This window comes from Acartia tonsa, chromosome 12 (assembly GCF_053477335.1).
Source record: "Acartia tonsa isolate MP-2025a chromosome 12, ASM5347733v1, whole genome shotgun sequence".
Classification (NCBI taxonomy): Eukaryota; Metazoa; Arthropoda; class Copepoda; order Calanoida; family Acartiidae; genus Acartia; species Acartia tonsa.
In genome coordinates, this window is record NC_137271.1 from 39,818,053 (window position 1) to 39,840,202 (window position 22,150).

General features: G+C 31.0%; 1 protein-coding gene across 1 annotated transcript in view; it reads right to left on the reverse strand.

Annotated features, from left to right (window-relative positions):
* Nucleotides 1–1,424: 1,424 nt before the first annotated feature.
* The window catches only part of LOC145334025 (fibroblast growth factor receptor 4-like), a 45,635-nt gene continuing 24,909 nt past the window's right edge, over nt 1,425–22,150 (reverse strand). Inside the window, exons 9-25 of the mRNA XM_080179303.1 lie at nt 21,352–21,473; nt 19,346–19,505; nt 18,962–19,017; nt 18,109–18,189; nt 16,586–16,707; nt 15,823–15,956; nt 14,974–15,174; nt 14,166–14,284; nt 12,630–12,732; nt 9,775–9,890; nt 6,817–6,913; nt 6,173–6,263; nt 5,762–5,853; nt 5,247–5,432; nt 4,625–4,746; nt 4,255–4,509; nt 1,425–4,088 (exon numbers count right to left, since the gene is read on the reverse strand). Of these exons, the coding sequence (XP_080035429.1) occupies nt 3,446–4,088; nt 4,255–4,509; nt 4,625–4,746; nt 5,247–5,432; nt 5,762–5,853; nt 6,173–6,263; nt 6,817–6,913; nt 9,775–9,890; nt 12,630–12,732; nt 14,166–14,284; nt 14,974–15,174; nt 15,823–15,956; nt 16,586–16,707; nt 18,109–18,189; nt 18,962–19,017; nt 19,346–19,505; nt 21,352–21,473 (2,700 nt within the window). The 3' untranslated portion in view covers nt 1,425–3,445. The remainder of the gene's footprint in view (nt 4,089–4,254; nt 4,510–4,624; nt 4,747–5,246; nt 5,433–5,761; nt 5,854–6,172; nt 6,264–6,816; nt 6,914–9,774; nt 9,891–12,629; nt 12,733–14,165; nt 14,285–14,973; nt 15,175–15,822; nt 15,957–16,585; nt 16,708–18,108; nt 18,190–18,961; nt 19,018–19,345; nt 19,506–21,351; nt 21,474–22,150) is intronic.

A 22,150-nucleotide genomic window follows, 5' to 3' on the forward strand; every position in this document is an offset into this window, starting at 1 on the left:
TTCTTGCGATTCAAGGGGATTTATTTTTAGTAAATTAACATTGGATACTTGTAACCAAAGGATACATCTACTGTATGTATAGTAGAACCATTGAAAAATTAAAAGAGCCGATTCGCAGTGTGTACTGTTAATGTCATGTGGTATGTTATCATTTTTAAGTAAAAAAAAAGAGGGGGCACGTGTTATATGTAACTCTACCAACAGTTTGTAGACCCTGTGCCGACTTTTGATATGGTATTTGATAGCCAATAGCGTCAGAATATCAAAAATCAGGAGTAGTCGCTTTCGTAGCAACGCTCCTTAAGGGGCGATTCGTTGTATTTTTAAAATGTGGTATCGGTCCATCATTTATTCCCTCGGGTAAAAAATTTTCATTCCTAACCAAAAAACTGGACAGGAATATCATTCTCATTTAAACAAAAACTCATTTTTATGCTAGTAAAATGTGGTTTAATTTTGGTTTTTAAATTTCATTTATTTCGCTGGTATCATTTTTCTTTCTTTTAGTAATTAATAAAAATTCTAAAATCTTCCAAAAAAAATTAAAAATCTTCTAAAAATGATACCCGGGATATAAATGATCATGGCTTTTTATAGATTTTTTTTAGATTTGGTTATATTGGGTTGGGTGATTGCCCCACAGGGTTAGAGCCCCCCTCAGGGGCTAGAAATAGGAAAAAAGCTACTGTGAAAAATACGAAGAATCGCCCCTTAAGGTGCGTTGCCTCGAAAGGGACTATACCCCAAAAATCAAAGTCACTATAAAGGAACAGTAATTTGCTAGCAAACGAAAAAGGTCCTCATCCCTTGTGCCAGGCAGTTGTCTTGGTTATACATTTAATATTATCATGACGACGCAGCACGAGAGTAAGACAAGAGACAATTTGAGAAAAAAATGTATACATTTTAAGAAAAACAACAAACTGATACAGTTGACTTGTTTAGAATCTTTTGGAACTAAAAACAAGGATGACAATATCCATGAGTAGCGAAGCTTAAAAATTATGGATGGACATACCGGAAAAATGAACTATAGAGCAGTGTAATACAAATCAATCATAAAAATAAAATAAATCACGAAACCTTTTATGTTTTACAATGCGAAAATCTAGGAATCGATCTAGCACCACAACAAATAAGTAGATCATAATGAAACTCTGAAAATATGTAAAATGTTAACTTATTTAATTATTTAATCCCTGTAAATTTCAGCTGTCTGTCTTGAATAGGAGTTGAGAAAATCATGAAAAGAATCGATCTAGCACCCCATTTGAATGACATATCTTAATAAAACTTGGTGAAAAAATGAAGAATCGGAACTTATTTAATCCCCAAAAATTTCAGGCGTCTATCTTAAAAAGGAGCCGAGAAAATCAGACGGACATTTTAAATTATAGAGTACCTTCGCTACTAACAAACACATCTATTACTTAATATTTTATTGATAAATGTAACTACCAGTTTTTATAAATCTGACAAATATAAATATTTAATAAAAATAATAATTATACCATGCTTAGATCATTATATACATAGAAATTAAAACGCTTAAAAGTTCATTTTTAAAAGCAAAGCTTTTCTATAATAGGGTCGATCCGTCCGTCCGTAAAGTTAGCTTTTTTCGTTAATTTATGCATGTTATAATTGTCCAAACGATTTTAAACTTTGCATGATGATTCCTGGAGTAGTTAGGTACGATTTAGAAAGCGTAGTAATTCTATAATCTTTGCCAGAATGTCCGTAAGTTCATTTTAAAGATATTGAACATTAACTTTTCAACAACAAATTTTTATTTGATATAATCATCAGATTGATCTGATTTTTGGAGTACTGATTCCTATTACAATAGGGTAAATATTATAAGCAACGTAACTCTATAATCAAGTCCTAAGAATGTCAGTATGTCTTTATACAGTATCTTGTATTTATTTATATAGTTTTGCAACAATTTTACGTACAATTTTGTCAAGACTTATTTGTATATTCTGTTCTGACACTCTACAAGAATAATGTTCGTCTGTCATAACGTTTCAGAGCTTCGCGTTTATGGATGTTGTCATTCTTGTTTAGAAAAAAAAAACTTGAAGCCCTTTAAGCTTTGTCTTTTGTTTGTAAATATACATAACAACATCTATTTAACAAATGTTACACAGTAAAAGCATATTCTACAATATAAAAAATTTTAAAGAAAATGTAATGTTTTTTTCTAAAAAATCCTGAAAATTTTTCTTCAAAATCTTTTATGTAGGGTATAATTTTTGACATTTAAAATAAAAATATCCTCTAGAAGGGAATATTTTTACTCTGTGCATTGAAAAAATAGCTGACCATGAATTTACCTTGCATTGTCAAATATATAATTTGAATTTGCATTAAGATAGCACAACTTTAAAATTTAAATATCAAAATTTTATAAAACTAGATTTTAAGGACTTCAAGGTGGGTTGTTGATAAATTCTATTAATATTTTACTAAAATGACTTTAAGAAATTAAAGATATTTAATGCAATACATATGAAATAACAAGTTCTAAAATAGGTTTTTTTTTCATAAAACATTATTACATATTGAGAACTAGAAAATTGGGACTTTTTGGTTGACTTATGACAATAAGCATATTTTAATAGGAAAAAGGTTAGACAACTCAATAAATTGTTTTTGTCTACATAAATAAATGTTGAAAACAGGCTTATAATAACATTTTATTGTTAATTAAACAGGATTTTTATGGGATGTAAAATTTACTTGAGGCCAAATTGCAACTGATTTAAATTTAAACATTTTATGTTAATTAATGTCTTTAAGTAACAACAAATAATACTGTAAAAAATCGTTAGCTTTGGCACTTTAGAAAATTAATACAAAAATTACAGGTTTTTTTATAACTAATTTAAACGAAATTAAATCACAAAAATTAGAGAATATGCCTTAAAGCGCAGTAATAAAATAAATTCAATACATAATAAATAATAATAAGGGAGTAATAGTAAAGCTGAAAAATCATTTTTCATACAAATCTTTTTTTTTTGACAGAGTCAAGTTGTACACAAAATAGATATTTTCAGATTCTTTATCACGCCCTGGGTAGGCCTTTTAGGTCAATATCAAAATAATAATAAAAAGTTATTGTCGAATTTTTAAATTAATTGATTTGTCTTTTAACTTTTTACATTTATCACATAAATTTATCATTATAATATAAAAACACAAAACAAAAATTAGGCACGTTAAACAGTAACTTTACATAAAAGGTTATTTGATAATAATACATATGAGTCAGAACTTTTAAAAGCAAAGTCTTTACTTTCTTTGGCACGAATTAGGTTCAGTCACTTCTTTTGAAAATGGCTTTTTGGCCTCAAAAATTTTGGATTGTTTATAGTTTTATAAAAATGTAAGATTATTCATTTATAGTTTTCAGCATTTCTTCATTGGAAGTCAATTTTTATAACTGAGATTGAAGCACACTAGTTGAACTTTGTTCAGAAGTATTGTTAGTAGCTGCTCTATCATTCCGTCTTACTGTAGCATAAGACTCTTCACCATAACCTTCATCAGAAGTAACAATCTCTGTTGATTTAATTGTTGGATATGTCATTAAAGGCATACTTTCCACAGATGTGGGTGTGTTTATCTCACTCAAAGGTAAGTCTGACATCATATTTAGCTCTGTTTCGTTGCTTAGGTCATTTGTAGTTGAATGCCGGGGTAGGTTAGACACCAGAGGCAAAGTCGTCTTTACTGTTCTCATGCAATCAGCTGATTGGCTTGTTGAAATTTGAAGATTATTTCTCATGCTCTCCTCCGATTGATTGCTCACTTTTGGCGGATTTTTTAACACAATAGAGTATAATGATTCTGATTGGTTAGTTACAGGTGGAGGAGGGGGTGAAGGAGAGGGGCAGGATTCAAAATCCATGTAGGAGGGTTCATTAGCGCACAACTGATTGGGGATATTATTAGGGGGTTGAATAGTTGTTGGGGTGGATGGAGCTGTCAGTGCTGTGGCTGTCAGGGTTGTTGTTACAGCTGCTGTGTTGATTGCAGTTGACATAGGCATTGACAACAGCTTTCCTTCTGATAGACATCTTAAAACAATAAAAGTTATTACTAATTTTATCACAAAGATAAACCATTGACTATTTATTTTATTTTTAGAAAATGAAGTAACTATATTCTAGGTTAGAAAGATTAAATTAAAAGCAGGTTTGTAAGAAAATATAGATTTTGCTGGACAGTTTTCAAATTATTCACCTTATATTTGGGGGTGGAGGAGGCATTTCTACTGAGTAATCATCCGGTATGCTCATCTGCGCAGTGTACATCTCGTTACGCGGCATTCTCGCGTATGTAACATGACGTGGCATGCTTGCAAACTGGTTCCGGCTACTCATCATACTGGCATAGCGTACTTCATTGATATTGGGCTGGGCAGCTGCGTTGTTAGTTCCAGGATAAATAGGTCCGTTGTGGTTGCGATATCTGGCATTCACATAAGGATTGGGCCCCCTAAAATTAATAAAAAGAAAATATAATGAATGGAAAAATGTAACTGGACAACTTTTTTGTTTTAAAACTCTAAAACTAAGAATCTATCAAATTCAGCATAGTCAGTATTTTATACCTGAAACTTCTGGATGCCTGTAGCTGCCCTCCAGCTGGAACTGATATCCCCCATTCTCCAGATAGCTGTCCCTGCGGACCGTTCAGGCCAGCTCCAACCAAAGTATAGGTAAAAGGATAGTCCTGAGAAGTAGAAAAATATTTACAGACAAATTGTATTAAATAGTTTAAAGAATAATCGGATTTTTGTCTTATTGTTGTTTTTAGATGTGTTCTTATTAGTTGCTTGGCCCTAAGCCTTTAGGTTGTATGTAATTAATAAAAGTGTAGCCCATTCAGACTAGCAATTTTCCAGATCTTTTGCTTCACACAAAAAAAAACCTTACTTCTTTATATCATAGGATAGGATTTATAGAAAGAATTGATGTATAAGTACTTGGATCTTACACCAGATTTTTATTTTCCATAATAAAGGGAACTATGTAGAGGGCTAAAATAATGAACCAACCATCCTCCTCCTTTCCCAATCCTCTTTCCTTCTAATGGAAAACAACCCTACCAATAAATACGGGGGGGGGGGGGGGATTGCACTCTAAATTGACGACAATTATTTTCCTGTTATGTCATCTACGTACATTCTACATTCATTTCTGAAAGTAACTAATGTAACTAAAAATTACAACCTGTGATCCTCTATAATCCTCAGAAACATCTGAGCCACAGAATGCAGGACTTCCTCCGGAGCCATTGCCATATATTGCTGATCCTCCCGACCTGGATCCTGCTCTGTAACTGCCAGATTCTGGATTGTGGCCGCTGGACATGCTGCTGAAGCCCTGATCAGGTGACCAGTTTACGCCTCCATCGTACTAAAAAGAAGAATATTTCAGAGACAATTATTGTGGCTTAATGATAAAGAAAATGATAAGCAATAAAACTGTAATAAGACCAGTTCTCAACAAGACGCTGACATGTATCACTTAGTTTCAAAATAATCATCCACGATAATCATGGTCATAATCACATTATAGAAGTTAGCAATTACTAGATATTATAAAAATCTTTATCCTTATGTTAAACAAACAAGATGTTTGTCTGCCTGTCTGTGTGGTTTTTAACACCAACGTTCAAGTGCCCCTAGAGGCCTGTATGGGCATAGCTGCCAGTTGTCAAATATATCTGGATGAACATTGAATACCTGATGGTTATGGAACTGCAGGGGTAGTTGATAATACTGTTTGTTATGGTGGGCTTGTTCAGCTTCCAGTACTCCAATATCACAGGTCTCATCTACAACATATGTAATTTAATAAAGTATTTCTAAACAAGGATGACTACATAAAGAAGCAGTAAAGCATATAATTTTAAAGAATAAGACATGTAACAGCTGAATAAATTTATGTGAAATGTTTCATTATGAAAATCAAAAATAGAAATATGTTATTTATAAAAATATTCGCATAATTTTTAATGAATAAGAAATTATAATTTAAACGTAATCTCTATACATAAATATGTTAAATCCTTTGTTAAGTTCAAACTTACCAATTTTCAATGAATAAACTGAAATAACATCTAATTATTTATCAATATCTATATATTTACTTACCAGAGGAAGGAGGTGTATCTAGAGGTGGAAGGCCAAGGTCTAAATATTCTTCCTCTCCACAGCTCTGGATTTTTCTATCCAGTTCTGTTACCTAAGTTTAATTATAATTCAATAAAATATTTTTTTTCCAAATAAATTTATGTAAACATATCTTCTGCTTTTTTTGCTTTTCTGTTACTTATTTTGTTTTGTCATTTTGTAGAAAAAAAATTGGTATAAGATTGCACTGTATGAATTTAGCACATAGTGAAAAGACAGATTCTAATCTGAATTTTTTGTCATGAAAAGTTCTTTTAAATCTTGATAGCTTAAAAAGAAAGTGTAGCTTTTTTTACTGGAATATAAACATGGAGATTTACTCATGATTTTAATTGATTCATGTTTTTAGTTCCTTTAACCCCCACATGATTAGAAAAATTGGGTGTAGTCCCTTTCGTTGCAACGCCTCTTAAGGGGCGCTTCGTCGTATTTTCATAGTAGCTTTTGATAGATTATTTTAGGTTAGGTTATTTTAAGTTAGGATATATGATTGAACCGCAGGGTTAGAGCCCCCCGCAGTGGCAAGAAATAGGAGAAAAACTAAAAAAAACTTAAGAGGCGTTGCCACGAAAGGGTCTATACCCGAAAAATGTGTAAATCCTTACCAGTTCAGAAAAGGTAGGCCTCTGATTTGGATAAAATTGCCAGCAGTCTCTCATAATGAGGTAAATATCCATGCTGCACTGAGCTGGCTTCTCCATCCTAAATAAAAAGAAAAATAAAAAGCTTGAAAAGTATCTTCTAGTTCATTATTACTCTTCATGGTTCTATAAAAAAAATTAGGCAAAATAAAGAATAATGCTTTTAATCTAGAAAAAAATAAACTCAGTTTTTTTTGAGAACTTAGAAAGCTAGGGAAGAACTTAGGCTAATTAAAGAAGGATTTCAAAACCCCTCCAATAAATATGGGGCAGGGGGTGAGTGGGAATCCACCCTCTGCATAGAGGCTTGGAATAAAAAATCAATATGTTAAAATATTTTTGTATTTAAATGATTTATATGTATATGGAAAAAATCATACAGAATAAAATAATAAAAATACGAACAATTTTAATTAAAAGAAACATATCATACAAGTTAAAATTTTTAAAATCTTCTTAAAATCTAATAATAGTTCCATTATCCTATGTTTTAAGATTAGTTTTTAAAGATGGATTATAAGAAAATATTTTTATATAACCAAATTCTATGATAAAACCTAATAAATCTAATAAAATATTACATAAGTTTTCAAAACATAAAATGTTAAAACAACATGAAATGACATCTAAAGTTTTGCTATTATTTAGTTAATTTTTTTATTTTAAAAATAACAGAACCGACATATAGACACTAATGATAGCTGCGCTGAAAATAAAAATCGGAAAGTAATTGGACTTTTGATCTATTTATTTATAATTTTACCAGTTAAAATCTCAATGTTATACTCGTGTAGGTATGATAGAAGGGAGTTTGAAAGTACTTTAGTTTTCTTGTGTTAATGATCTACTTTTCTTTATAATGCATCTGGATTTTTAGAGGGCGAGGGAGGTGAGGAAAATAGCTTAAAACCATTCTTAGACATGACCAAAGCTTCTATTAACTGAACAACTTATTCAAACCAGCATTTAACGAGATATTAAGCTTTAGACAAAAACTTACTACTTTATATATTACTAGCGGCTTCGCCCCTAGCCTCTAGGGGCTTTGCCCCAAGAGATGGTAAAAAATATGGGATATTTCTTACAAAAAAAAAAAAAAAAAAATGGGGGGGATTTTTTTTGTTTTTTTTGGGGGGGGGTTGGGGGTGTCTCACCCCCCAAGAAAATAGCTTAAAACCACCACAGGACCAATAGGTATATACCCTGAAGAGTAGAATTTAATCGGTTCAGTGGTTACCGAGATCTTAAGGGACAGACAGACGGACAGACGGACAGACATCGTTCTACTTTGTATTATAGATAGAAAAACAAAACATTCTAGGGTGAAGACAATCTTGAAGTAGAGAAGACACTTAGGTAGACACTAACCTACTTAAATGTTGAGATGGCTCGACATTTGTTTATACGTGTATGTTTATCTTACAGAGGGATTAGATAAACAGAGTAGAAATATTCATTTACAGAAAAAAGTATTATTTTTTGTTGTTGTTTAAATTTAGGTAATTTTTTGTGTACAGTTTTTGTCATACTCTGTACATTAGTAGAAAAGGATTCTTTTTCTGCTAATGATTAAATTATTTTATAATAATAAATGTTTTGCGATGAATTAATTTTGTATGTTTGAAATAACATATTTTCAAATATATACAATTTTAGGTAAAAGTAAAAAGTTGGACTTCTGTCTTAGCCAGGTATAAAGGAAATGTGGATTTTGTACTTTTTTTGTCAAATTCCAGTTGACGTTCTTCTAAAAAGATTTAGTAAGAATTGAATTAAGTTTTATTTTGATATTCTCTTTATTAAAAATCTTTCTTATTTAAGCAATATTCATTTAGATCAATGCAAAAAGTCTGCTAAATTTTTGTACAGAAATATGCATCTCAAACTCATTTCATTCATGTTTCCGTTTAGTAATATAAATAAAGATTCAATAAAAATAGGTAAAAAGGAAAATTTCCTCTATAAGTCCAATATTAAAACTAGTTGGCGTAAAACACTATTGCCAATAAGAAAAAGGTGAGAGGTGAAATTGGATTGTAAACTAAATTGTCCCCCAAAGTAAGTTCTGTCATTTATTAGCTTTAAAATTTTAGGGGCTTGTCTAGGCCCCCCAACTTTAATCTACACTTATATTTTTCAAAAATTGAGGGTGCATTAATTTATCGTCCATTGTTCTAACCCCGATTTTTCCAATCCTTGTCCCAAAAAAACCTATAAATGTATTCAAAGTCCTTTTATTACATGAGGAGGGCCTGGGATTTCCTTTAGGCCTTAAAAAAAAGTAGACCTAAGCCTGCAGGTACCTAGAAGCACAGTGGCCGTTCAGAAAAAAAAAACAAGAACACTAAAGATACACATTTGCGAAGTTTTTACTGTTATAAAAAAGGGTTTCTCACTAAAATAAAATACGTTTATTGCGTTTGCTAATTTTGTTTTTGCCACATTATTTAGCTAAAATAATTTAATACATCATATAAATCTAGTTCAAAATATCATCTAAAAATCCTTCTAAAATTGTTTTAAAAAAACTATGTTATCTACAAGCCTTAAACTTTCCAAAGGGCCTCCTATTAAGGTTTTACCTATTTCAGATTAATTTAAACAAAAATTTCAAATGTAAACTGTACATTTTTTGTACTTCTCTAAAATGAATCCTTACAAAAAAAAGTAACAGGATATCTATCTGTCTGTATGTATGTAGCAAAGAGTCTCGCTAACCGCTGGACAGATATGGTTCTCCTTTATATAGACTTCTTATATGTAATTTCAGGAAAGGAAGAGTATTTACCAACCTCTTAAAGGTCTTTTAGAGGCACATAATGGTAATTATTTTTTTTTATGAAATGTCCTATCATGGTTGATAAAAAGCATGCATTGCTAAATAACTGCAAAAAATTACAGTTAAAATCTACAAATACATACCTATGTCCTTCTCTCAAAAGCTGTAGCAGTTTCTCAATACTTGGAATGGATGGATACGGGTTGCCTCCAAGAGTCATAATCTCCCAACACAAGATTCCAAAACTCCAAACGTCCGACTGTGGAACAAAAATGCGTCAAATTTGGTATTTAAGAGATTTTTTTTTACAGAATTGAAAGATTTTTTTTTAATGGTGATTTTGTTTAGTGTTTATATATTTATAGCACTTTGATTTAACTCTATAATCGCCTCCCCCCCCAAAAAAAAGCTTGGACGTCCTTGCTTCTATGATATAAAGATTACCCCCCAAAATTAATTTTATTTTAAATTAGTGATTTTTTAGAGTTTAAATATATATAGCACTTTGATTTTACTCTATAATCGCCCCCTCCCCCCCCAAAAAAGCTTGGACGTCCTTGCTTCTATGATATAAAGATTACCCCACAAAATTAATTTTATTTTAAATTAGTGATTTTTTTAGAGTTTAAATATATAGAGCACTTTGATTTAACTCTATAATCGTTACCCCCCCCCCCCCCCCCAAAAAAAAAGCTTGTTTCTATGATATAAAGATTACCCCCCCAAAAAAGCTTGGGCGTCCTTGACTTTTTGTATGGTATAATTATCCCATTTAATTGATTTCCAGGACAATATTATAAGCGATGCATCTCTATAATTAAATCCAAAAAAATGAAAGTATGTTCTTTTAATATCCTATATACTTATAGAGATAATCTATCTATTTGTTACTTTGTTTTGCAAGTTTTTTCTTTCAAGTCAAAAGAAAAAGATGAATTGCAAACAAATATTTGAAATTTAATGCGACTATCTATCCATCTTAGTGTCTATCTATCCATCTTGCTACCCTATCTATCTATCTATCTTTGTGTAATATAAGAAGATTTTCTCTTTGATGTCTAACCGGATAAGCTAGCCCTCTCTTCTCAAAAAGGTGGTAGGTAGTATTGAGGAGTAGATGGGGGGGGGGGTGGCTGGGAAGGAGGGAATAAGTACCTTAAAAGGGAGGGGGAATAGTAGAAAAGGTAAAAGAGGTGTTTATTCAAAATACCTAAAAATATTATTTACGACCCAAACTTTTTACACATACTTTCCCATTTGCTGGCTTAAAAACTTTGGGTACAAAATAACATTATTATAACTTATCCTCCAATGATCTTAATCTACAGAAGGGGTAATTTTAGTTAACAAGGATGACAACATCCATAAGTAACAAAGCAAAAAATGTTAAACATATTAAATTTTAGAGCCTAAAAAAGGGAAATAAAACAAGAAGAAAGAGATCCAAGTGTCTTTAGTAGCATGAACGACAGATTGACGTACAAAGCAAGTTGTAAACTGGATGCTTTTGAGAAAGGTATATCTTCACAGTCTATATTATATATTTAGCAACCGAGAAAATTACATTTACGGACTGTGCATTAAAGACTTAATTCACTCATTATAAGTATTGAAAATTTTGCTATTTTGTAAACTGACTAAAAGAATGAAGGATAAAGTAAGGATTGAGTCTAATAAAATGCCATTTCTCGCGTTCGAACGCGGTAATGCGTTATGTTAAAAGGGTGACGCAAATTTCAGATCTCAGTTTTCGCTATTTGATTTACTATTTTTCTCTAAAAGATAAAAGCGATGCTTGCAAGATTATTCAATTCGCTATAATATAAAGATAAATTTTTCTCAAATCGCTAAATCTGAAGTTTGTGTCACCCTTCCACCATTATGCATGACCGCGTACGACCGCGAGAAATGGCATTTGCTTAGACTCCATCAAAGTAAGAATGAATAAAAGAGAAAGGTATAAAGATGCAAAGGATATCAGATTTCACACATTCAAACAAACAATGTTACTACAAAACACCAAACAAACGTATTTCTAAAAGCATAGCTAATATTTCTTAATCCTTTTTATAAGATAAAAAGTAATCCCTGTTTTGGTTAGTTTTACATACCTTTTAACTTTAAAAACTTGGCAGAAAAAAAGAAAATAAGTTTGAAAAATGCTGAATTATTTTTGCGGATTTGTGAAAACACCACTGGACCTAGGATGACATTCAAGCTGACCCATACTCTCGTAGGTCATGGAAACTTCTTAATTTACCTTTTCCCACAATAACAATAACTTTCTAATAGTTATACTTAAATAACTTATGATCATTAATCACTAATTAAGATGCAAATACGGTTTTTTCTTCAATATTTTTTGTATTTTCGAGAAAAGTAGCTTGACGTCAAATGTTCTACACCTAACAAAATGCCTTAAAATTAAGGTCACTAATAGATCATGAAAAATACTCAATTCATTTTTTCTCCCTAACAATTTTTAGTATTTTTACACCTTTGTGCGAAACTAAAATTTTATAATACTGTGCAAATTTCTAATATATTTGATTTAAAATTATACCTTTATGAGGAACCAAATTTTTAATGATATTTTCTTAATTTTGAAACTAAAATATTAGGATTATATTACTTTTTAATTTTGCTCATATATATTAAAATCAATTCCTTAAAATTTAATTATTTAAATATTTTCTTAATTTCATAAAATTCATAACTCATTTAAATGAGTAGGAATATTAATCTATCCAAGCTGTAATAACCTTATAACTTACAAGGTAATAAGATAAACCTGTTTTTTGATCAAGACATTCTCAAAATATCATTGACATTTAAGCAATACAATTAATTTTCAACGTCTTCAGTTATGACACGATATTGGGTCGAGAATCGAACCAAAAAACCCTTATCGAGCAGACTTCGTAAGTTAGCTTAGCGACGGGGTTTTATAGTGACATGACGCGCTACGCAAATGATCCAAAATTTGACGCATATTTTCCTGAATTGTGTACTTCCGGTGGAAGAGGGCCTCCGGGGCCATCCATTTCACAGGAACACGTCCGTCTCCCATCTTCCGGTAATAGTCGTTAGAATGTACATCCCTAGATACATAGATAGATAAGTAGATGGATGGATAAATGGATATATAAATGAATGGATAGATTAATAAAGAGTTAGATAAATGGATAAATAGATGGATGATTAGATGGATATATAGATAAGTATAGATAGATGGATGGGTAGTAAGATAAACAAATGGATGGATAGATATATAGGAAGGTTGGTGGATAGATAGATAAATGGACAGATGAATAGATATATTGGTGGATGGATATATAGATAAATAGATTGAGGATGGATATATGGGAATGGAGATATTTGTATTAATTTCCTTTACAGGGAACAAATATGTTGATTATTAGATAGATAGATTCAGGATATATTAATAGGAAAAACAGTTGGATTGAATAGATTAATAGATGCTTGCTTGATATGATATGATTTAATAATAGATGACTTGAACATATGGAGAGATGGGTGCATATTTTGACAAATATTTGGGTTGAAAAACATTGAAGTATCAATATAAATAAATAATTTTTTTTTATAATATTGAGAAAAAGAAAAAAAATGTACTTGAATGTGTAAGAAATAAAAAAAACATTGGGATCATGTTACTTGTCGATGCAGCGCTTATCACATGTTACTTGTAGATGCAGCAAACTCATACATGTTACCTGTAGATGCAGCAATATCCCTCCATCATTCCATATAGAGATACTAATATAATTATAAATAGAAACAATTATAATTAATTCGTTAGCTAAACATTTATTAGTAATGGTTTTGAATATATGCAAAAATATTATTAAATAATTACACATGATATTGAATAGCAATCTGGTTGCACAAATTGTAAAATACATTATCATTATAGCGATCCCTCCACATGTATTCATCCAAATAACGTTGTAAGAAGGTTCTGTAACAACCTCTCATTGCTTTGATATGAGTCTTCTTGGTATTCCAGTAGGACTCAATGGCCTGTGTGTTGGTTAAAGCTTATTTTCAATAAAAAATATAACTAACATTGTCTGCCTATGTCCTTTTTTTATCTCCCTTTAACATGTTACTTGTAAGTGCAGCAAAGTTAAACATGTTACTTGTAAGTGCAGCGCTGCATCGATAAGTAACATGATCCAAACATTGTTACTACAATTTATCTACCAAATGAAACAATTTCTAATCTCGAAAAGTTCAAAAGAAAATATTTATAGAAGAATTAAAAAATTGTTAGACCTTTCTAAGAAAATAGGAATATATCACTGGGGGAAAAAAAGAAGATGTAAACACATTCTAACATAGTGTAGCTTTAAAAAATCGGGAGGATTTTTATAGAAATTACAAAACTTTTATCAGGTCAAATAAAGAAATCAATAAAATCTAAGACAAATAAGGAAAAAAAGTTTTCTGAACTTATTTTGTAGAAAAAATAGATAAATTGATATATAGAGAGATAGATAGATAGACTCACCTAGCAAGGCCAAAATCTGCAATTTTGAGAACATAACCCTCTGCGACTAGAACATTTCTTGCTGCCAAATCTCTGTGCACACACTTCTTGGAGCCAAGATACTCCATGCCTCGGGCAACCTTAAGAAATAAGAAAATAGTTATTGTCCCGTTTCATAATAACTTTGTAATTTGTCAAAGTTGCTGTATTTCAATTATGCGCTCCTAATAAGGCTTCATAAAAAAAATAAAGTTATCTACAACTATGGCCTACGCCCCTAGAGGCCTCTAGAACAAAAGTAGATTAGGTCAACCTTCCTAAGAAATGTGTCCTGCCCCGAGCAAAATACCATACAAAAAAAGGTACCCCTCCTACTTCAACGAAGACTCTCTTTAATTGCAGAATTTTGATCATTTATTATTAATTCTAAGAACGCGTAAATTATAATTTTCACAAAAAAATTTTATTTAATGGCTAATTAAATTATAAATTGTAGGAGATGAAATATCAAGTACATTTCACATTTAAATGTTGAACAAGTACTAAGTAGGACCAATTAAAATACAATAAACTTTTAATATTAAGAATTAATAATTTATCAATAAAATAGACTCATCATGATAAACAAAATTATCCGTTCTGTTGATTAAAATTATTGGAAGTAAAGTATGGACATCAATTATTTGTACCACTCGATCTATTAAATAAAAGTCCCTAAAATTTTTAGATCAAGAAATGAATGAACAAGTTTATATAACTTTAAGAACGAGTATAATTTATATTCCAATGTCCTTTCCCTCCCTCCGGGATAAAAATTTTAAATAGATACCTGTCTAGCAAAGGAAACCAGCAGCTTTTCCGTCAAAATTGGCTTGGCATCATTGTTAATCTCGTACCCCGAGCAGGGTCTGCGCATTCTAAGAAACTCTCTTAGGTTGCCGTGTTCTGCAAACTCTACAATAACGAAGAGTGGTCCGTCTTGTGTACACACGCCCAACAGGTTAATGATGTTCATGTGCCGTCCGATAACCTATAAAATTGCATGTATTAATGAGAAGCCAATGTAGGGTAGACTTTCTGATGAATAGGCACTCCTGTAAAGGTCATGTTTATTTTTACACAAAAAGAAGTGGTTGTAAATATCACCAACATAAAATAATAAAAAAAGGGTAGACTTTCTGATGGCAATCCTGTATAAGATGGGTCATATTTTTTTTATTTACAGCAAAAAGGGTTGGTTGTAGATTTAAATCACTTAAATATAATAAAAACAGATCAATATATTTTTTTTCATTATTCATTTCCTATATTGCAAACTTGTTTTTGAGAATTTATCATAAAATTTGGTTTAGTAAATCCTTAATTATATAAAACTAACAGGATGTTTAGGTGTCTGTTGCCTTAAGACTTTGCTAACCGCTAGACCGACATGGTTCTCCTTTACAGTGAAGCTTCTTACAGGTTCAAGGCAGATGTATAACTGTTATGGGGAGGGTACCTCCACCATCCCAAAAGAAATCGCCAATGGAAAAACAACCCCCTTAAATTTGTTTCTTTTTTTCTAAAACTAAAACAAAAATGTAGGGTCAACTCCCCCCCCCCCCTCTTCCTCTTAGGATAGATAGGTAAACTTTAGGATACCAGATTATAAATCCTAATTCCTAATTATAGAGGTTACCTTCATCATATCCATTTCTGAAACAAGGTCAACCATTTCCACATCTGTGTGGCCCTCTTTCAACATTTTCACCGCCACTATCGAGGATTCGTCAGGCCGTTTTAAGTTGAGCGCCTTGGCTTCAACAACTTTACCTAAAATATACAAAATTGTGTAAAAAAGCACAGACATCCAATAGACTTAAAATGTACTAAAATTTAAAATGTAAACGAGTAAATAAACTCTAATATGCTGATTCTAAATGATGTTTAATTTCTAGAATATGATTTTTCTACAATTCAGTACATAAACATGAAAAAAAACTTTTTTTGTAAAACTCTTTAAGTCTACGTAGTCGATATTGATGTATCCACAAAAAGTTTCATAATCGCCAAAAACAGAAATGAAAAAAATCACGTTTGAGCTTTCCACAAAAAGTATTATTAAATTTTATAACATATTTTGGTTTATAGATTATTGGTATCTTAATAATGTTTCTTAAAACATAGAAATTTCCAAATATTTCGTGGATTTATAATAATTTGCTTTGCTTTCATTTTTAAAGTTTAAAGGCATATAGAAAAAACTACCTTTTCTCTTTTTTTTTCAATTCATTAAAAAATAAGGGAAGGGGGTTATTTGTTTGATAGGCCCTCTGAGTAAAACCACCGAAAAATAGATAGATAATGTATTCTAATCCATATGTATAGATAGATAGATTGATAGATAGTTTGATGGATAGTTTTATATATAGATAGATAGAGATATTCAACTCAAAACTTACCAAATGCCCCTTCGCCCAAGGTTTTGCCCAAGGTCAGGTTTTCCCTGGGGAATTCCCATTCAGGGTCCAGCGGCAGCTCATACTCGGATACTGTTGTCAGGGTTGTGTTTTCTGATGTGTTCCTATCATTAAATATTACTGTTATTATTTCAACATAGACTAGGATGACAACATACATAAATACGAAGCACTAAAATAGTAGGAGAAACGAACAATAATACTTGTAGAGTGTCAGTAGGGATTCCTGAATAAGCAAAATATAAACTTATAAGTTAAGATAAAATATCAAGTAAATTTGTTGTAAAACTACTTAAACAAACAAACTGCACTTTGAGGATTATTTACATTTTTAGGACTTGATTATAGAGAAGCGTTGCTCATATTATGGCATTGTGCTATATTGTCCTAGGAATAAGTATTCCAAAATGCAGATGAATAGGGTAATTATATGACATAAATAAAAAATGTTAAAAAAAGTAAAAATGGACGTACGGACTTTCTGGTAACGATTATAGAGTTGCTCCTCTTTATAAAAAGTAAATAATCTTACAAAGTTTGAAGTCAATAGGGCAATTCTAACATTAACGAAAAGTGCAAACTGTCCCGGAAGGACGGACCTACCCTAATTATAGAAAAGCTACGTTTTAAAAAAAAAAACTCATGGAGTCATTGCCGTAATAATATTTATTTCTGTACTTTGAAACATAATTTCTTTTTTATTCCTCAGTAAAGGAGAGGACATTTGATTGTAAAATTTTCTAGTACCCAAAGTATACTAAAAAGTACCTCTTGTTCGTTGTGCTAAAATTTGAGGGCTTTTTAAAAATCTGTATTGGTTGTTGCAAACTGGCAGCATCCAACCTTTTCCTTTGATAATTTCAACATAAAAGGGGTAATCTTGTTTATCATAATCAGGGGGGTGTGCATCTATTTATCTTTGATTGTCTTATCCCTTAAGATCCCTGATTTAAGAAGTAGCGACGCTATTAAATTTAATATTGCCTACGTGTATTTTCTTAATAACAAATAATGTTATTATTTATGATTTAAAAAAAAAAGAAACATTGCAAAAATGTTATTGCGACTGTCAATAAAAAATAAACTTTTTTATGATGTACACACATATACATATATATATGAACTTGATATAACATGGTATTATAAATATGTATTATTATTAAAAAAGGCCCTTTTAAAAAGACTATATTTTGGACAAATGTTAAATATTTTACATTTTAAATGCATTTTTAAGAATTGCTAAAATATAATCCTAATGAACCGATATCCTACATTTAAGATAAGCCGCTTCACTTAGGCCCTGTGATGGTTTTAAGCTATTTTATTTACAAGTTTAAGTATCAGAGATTTAGGCTAGTCCCCTTCCATCTCCTTTCGAATTTGAGACCCCACATACATTTGGCTCAGCTGCCATTATTAATATAAATTGCCATTCTGTTAATACAATTACAATTCAAACTTAAAACGATAATCTATTCCACATTTATAAAAAAATGACTCGCTACCTGATTTTTTGTGAGGATGGTTGCCTTTCAATTCTTACAGTTGGGTGTAGGATACCCCCGTTGGGCTGTGCCACCATACTCCTACATAATTACATAACATTAGTTCAGTAATGTTCATAACGTACCTTTATGAGAAATGTCAAAATGACAAATGCACCTTTATGACAAACGGACCTTTATGACAAATGTCATTTATGACAAACGTACCTTTATGACAAATGTCATTTATGACAAACGTACCTTTATGACAAATGTCATTTATGACAAACGTACCTTTATGACATATTTTTTTATGACAAACGTACCTTTATGACAAATGTCATTTTTGTCAAATGTACCTTTAGGACAAATGTCATTTATGACAAATGTCATTTATGACAATTGTACTTTTATGTCAAATAAATTTATGACAAGTGTATTAATGGCAGGTGAATTTATGACAAAAATTACTGAGCCAAAAAATGGCTCTGTAGAGAAGTTTTTCTTAATTGTTTTAGAAGATGTATGCATCTTTCCAGTATAGCTTCGAAACCGGTTTATATCAACTGGATTAGAACCGGTTCTCAATCACATGGAAAATCATGTATAGCATCGTATCAAAGACATTTTTCCACGAATAGTAAAATATAAAAACATAAGGTCAATAACAATTGTATTAGAACGGACCATAGGCCCCTCAGGGACAATAAAACTGGTTTTAATCTTAAAATTTTTATTTCAATTTCCGGGAAAGCTGTCTATAATACGAATTTTCGTTTATAATTAAACAAGGGAAAGTATATTAAATAGAAAAATTAATAAAATTTTATATTATTTATGAATTTAAAGAATAATTTGTATTAAAAAGTGAAACCTGTCAATTATAATTTTCTTAGTCCATGCAGTAATAGCTTGGGCATTCTGAATAGCCTGTAACAAAATTTAGTTAATAGTTTTTATAGTTCTCTATCTTTGTTTCTATGTATTTCTTTACTTATCTATCTATCTATCAATTTATCTGTCTGTCTGTCTGCCTGTCTGTCTATCTATCTTTTTAACTATGTATCTATCTATATATCTATCTGTATATTTCTGTCTGTCTGTCTTTATGTCTGGCTGTCTATCTGTATTTCAATTTAATCATCTGTATATCAAGCAATCTAACTATATATATCTATCTATTTGTCTGTCTGTATCAAAATCTGTCTGAATAAGTATCTAGCTATATGTCAATCTTTTTATCTATCTATCTAACAACCTGCATCTTTTTCCTCTTTTCTCTCTCCATCTTCCTATAGGTGACGAGTACAATGATGAGAGAGATGAGACAGAGGAAGGACACGCTGATGACAATGACAATCAGCTTGGTGTGCATGGGAGCCTGCTGGGGTAGCAAGTACGGGTCCGGCTCTACAACACTGGAAAATTAAAATTTGGAATTAATATTAATTTTTATATGAAGTAAAAATATTTCTGCGAGAAGATTTAAAAATATTGTTTGCCATAGGACCATTGCAACGATTACGACCAATTGAAATACATCTACAATGATAATAAACAAAATGACCTCAACTGAAGATTAGAATAATCGATTGGAAAGCTTGAAAAAAAAATCAAAAGTGAATCAAAGAAGACAAAGTTTTAGAGCTTACGTAATTGATAGGGTAGTTGTAAAACTTTGGCTATCAGTGTAATTAACGGTCCAATGTCCCCGCCCTCCCTGGACAAACGCACTGGAATTAAAGAATAAATGCTATTATATTTAGTGATTTATTTTTAATATGAAATATGGTTGAGCCATTTTGACATTTCAATTATATTTCAATTATATGTCAATATTATAAATTTATAATAGCATTTACTCTAGAATTCTTAATGTCTGTATTTCCATAAGTATGATTGTCACAAAGGGAAAATGTAATTTTTGGGTTTTAGACTCAATTATTTTGTGGAAATATTCTCTATGACTTTGTCTGTCCCTCTGCAATGCACTAAGGGACATCAAACTCATGTAAAATGTAACTTTTTCTAAAACTAAAAAAAGAAAGATTTTTTTCATGAGTTTTTAAAACCATAGACGTCCAAGGGGAGGGGGTAAAGGATTGATTATCCCCCCCCCCCAAATGAAGTTGGATTTTCAATTTTTACCCCCCCCCAAATAAAAAAAAATATGCCTCTATAAAATAAAGATTACCCCCCCCCCCCAAAAAAAAATATATTTTTATTTTCAAAATTTTACCCCCCCCCCCCAAAAAAAATAAAAAAGCTTGGACGCCCCTGTTTAAAACTATTATACTTTTTTTGTTTCTCGATCTGTCAGTAATACTCTAGGGAACCTTAAAAAACTCACAAAGTAAATGTATTTCAGATAGAAGGTTGAATTTTGTAGTAAAGATTTCAATGAACAATGAGAACCTTTAAGTATCTTGAATTTTTTTTCTGTTTATTTGTTTAATATTTACAAGATTCTTTACTTATGGATGTAGTCAACCATGTTTTATTTTATTTCAAATAATTATGTTTTAAATACTTATTATATACAAGCGGATTTTAATTAATTTTTAAACATAAAAAGAATGTTTAGTTTTCAACGCAGCGAATCTACAAAAAAATCAGAAAAGAACCCTAAAGTTGGACGAAGCCCATTTTGTTCCGAATTTGTATCACTTTTGAAAAGTGCGACTCCAGTTACGTCATATTTTTCTTTCCCGAAAAAGGGAAGGGGGAAAAAAAGGGGAAGGGGGGGGGGGGAGAAAAAAGAGATGAGAGAAAAGGGGGTTTTCCCCATCTCTTTTGAAGAGATTTTCTTCCCCCCTTCCCTTTTTCGGGAAAGAAAAATATGACGTAACTGGAGTCGCACTTTTCAAAAGTGATACAAATTCGGAACAAAATGGGCTTCGTCCTAAAGTTGCACATAAAAACAATAATTGAAATACCAAATAAAAAGTTGTCTATCTTCAATATCAGCTGAGAAAGTCTGTACAAATATTTGTAATCCTAGCTCAGTTAACAGACCGCAGGACCTTGATACAGACCTCCAGAGAATAATTGTAAGGTGGCTGTGTTATCGCTTTAACGAGAAGTGTATAAATTTCATAAAAACAATTATATAGAACTATTAGCTATATTTTAAAACATTAAATGTTCAATTATCTATTTCAAATGAAAAAAGGGGTTATCTTTATTTAGAATAGCCTTTTTAGAACTTGATTTTAATCGACTTCATACACAAAGTATAAAAAAAATCTACATGAAAGATTTTACCTGAGATGGGCTGACCGAAAGAAGCTGTTTGAAGGATCATTGCCGATAACACACGCATAAACACCAATGTCGTCTTTGCTCACATTGGACAGTTTCAATACTTCAGTGTGATTGGCTAGAATCTAAAATAAAAGTTTTTACATGTTTAACTTTACTTATCTGGCGTTTTATTATAAAAGGTTTACAATCAATTACTCTTTACAAAATAAATACAATACAAAATAAATACAAAATAAATGAGAACCGGTTCTAATCCACCGGATGATAACAGGTTTTGAATAAATTCGAGAAAAATAAAGCCATTAGGTACAATTTTTAATTAAGAGTAAAAATAAATTTCTTTGTTATAATAATTTTTAAATTGGAAGGTCATATTTATAGAACAAGAACATTCAGAAGTAGCAAAGATAGTTAAAACATTTACCTAATGATATTATAAAACATACAGAACAGTAGACTGTTATAGTTTCTAACTATTTTAAAAGAAATTGTTGTTAAAATTTGGCTTTATTATGATTTGATCTATAAAAATTGGTTCAGACTTAATGTGGAAGGTCAGTTGAATATGAAATATACGAGGCATAACAGATCTATAGTATAGATGTATATACAGACAACTACCTCCCTTACTTTTTCAAAGACCTCTTTCGTCTGCTTCTAAATCATTTTCTGCTACTTGGCTGTGTTAAAATAAGCTACACCATTGGTTGATTTTCAATAACCCAATAGAAGGGTTGCACAAGGTGGTTGCGAGGGGAGATATAGTTCTCCCTCTAGTGTTTTACTCTAATCGAGGCAT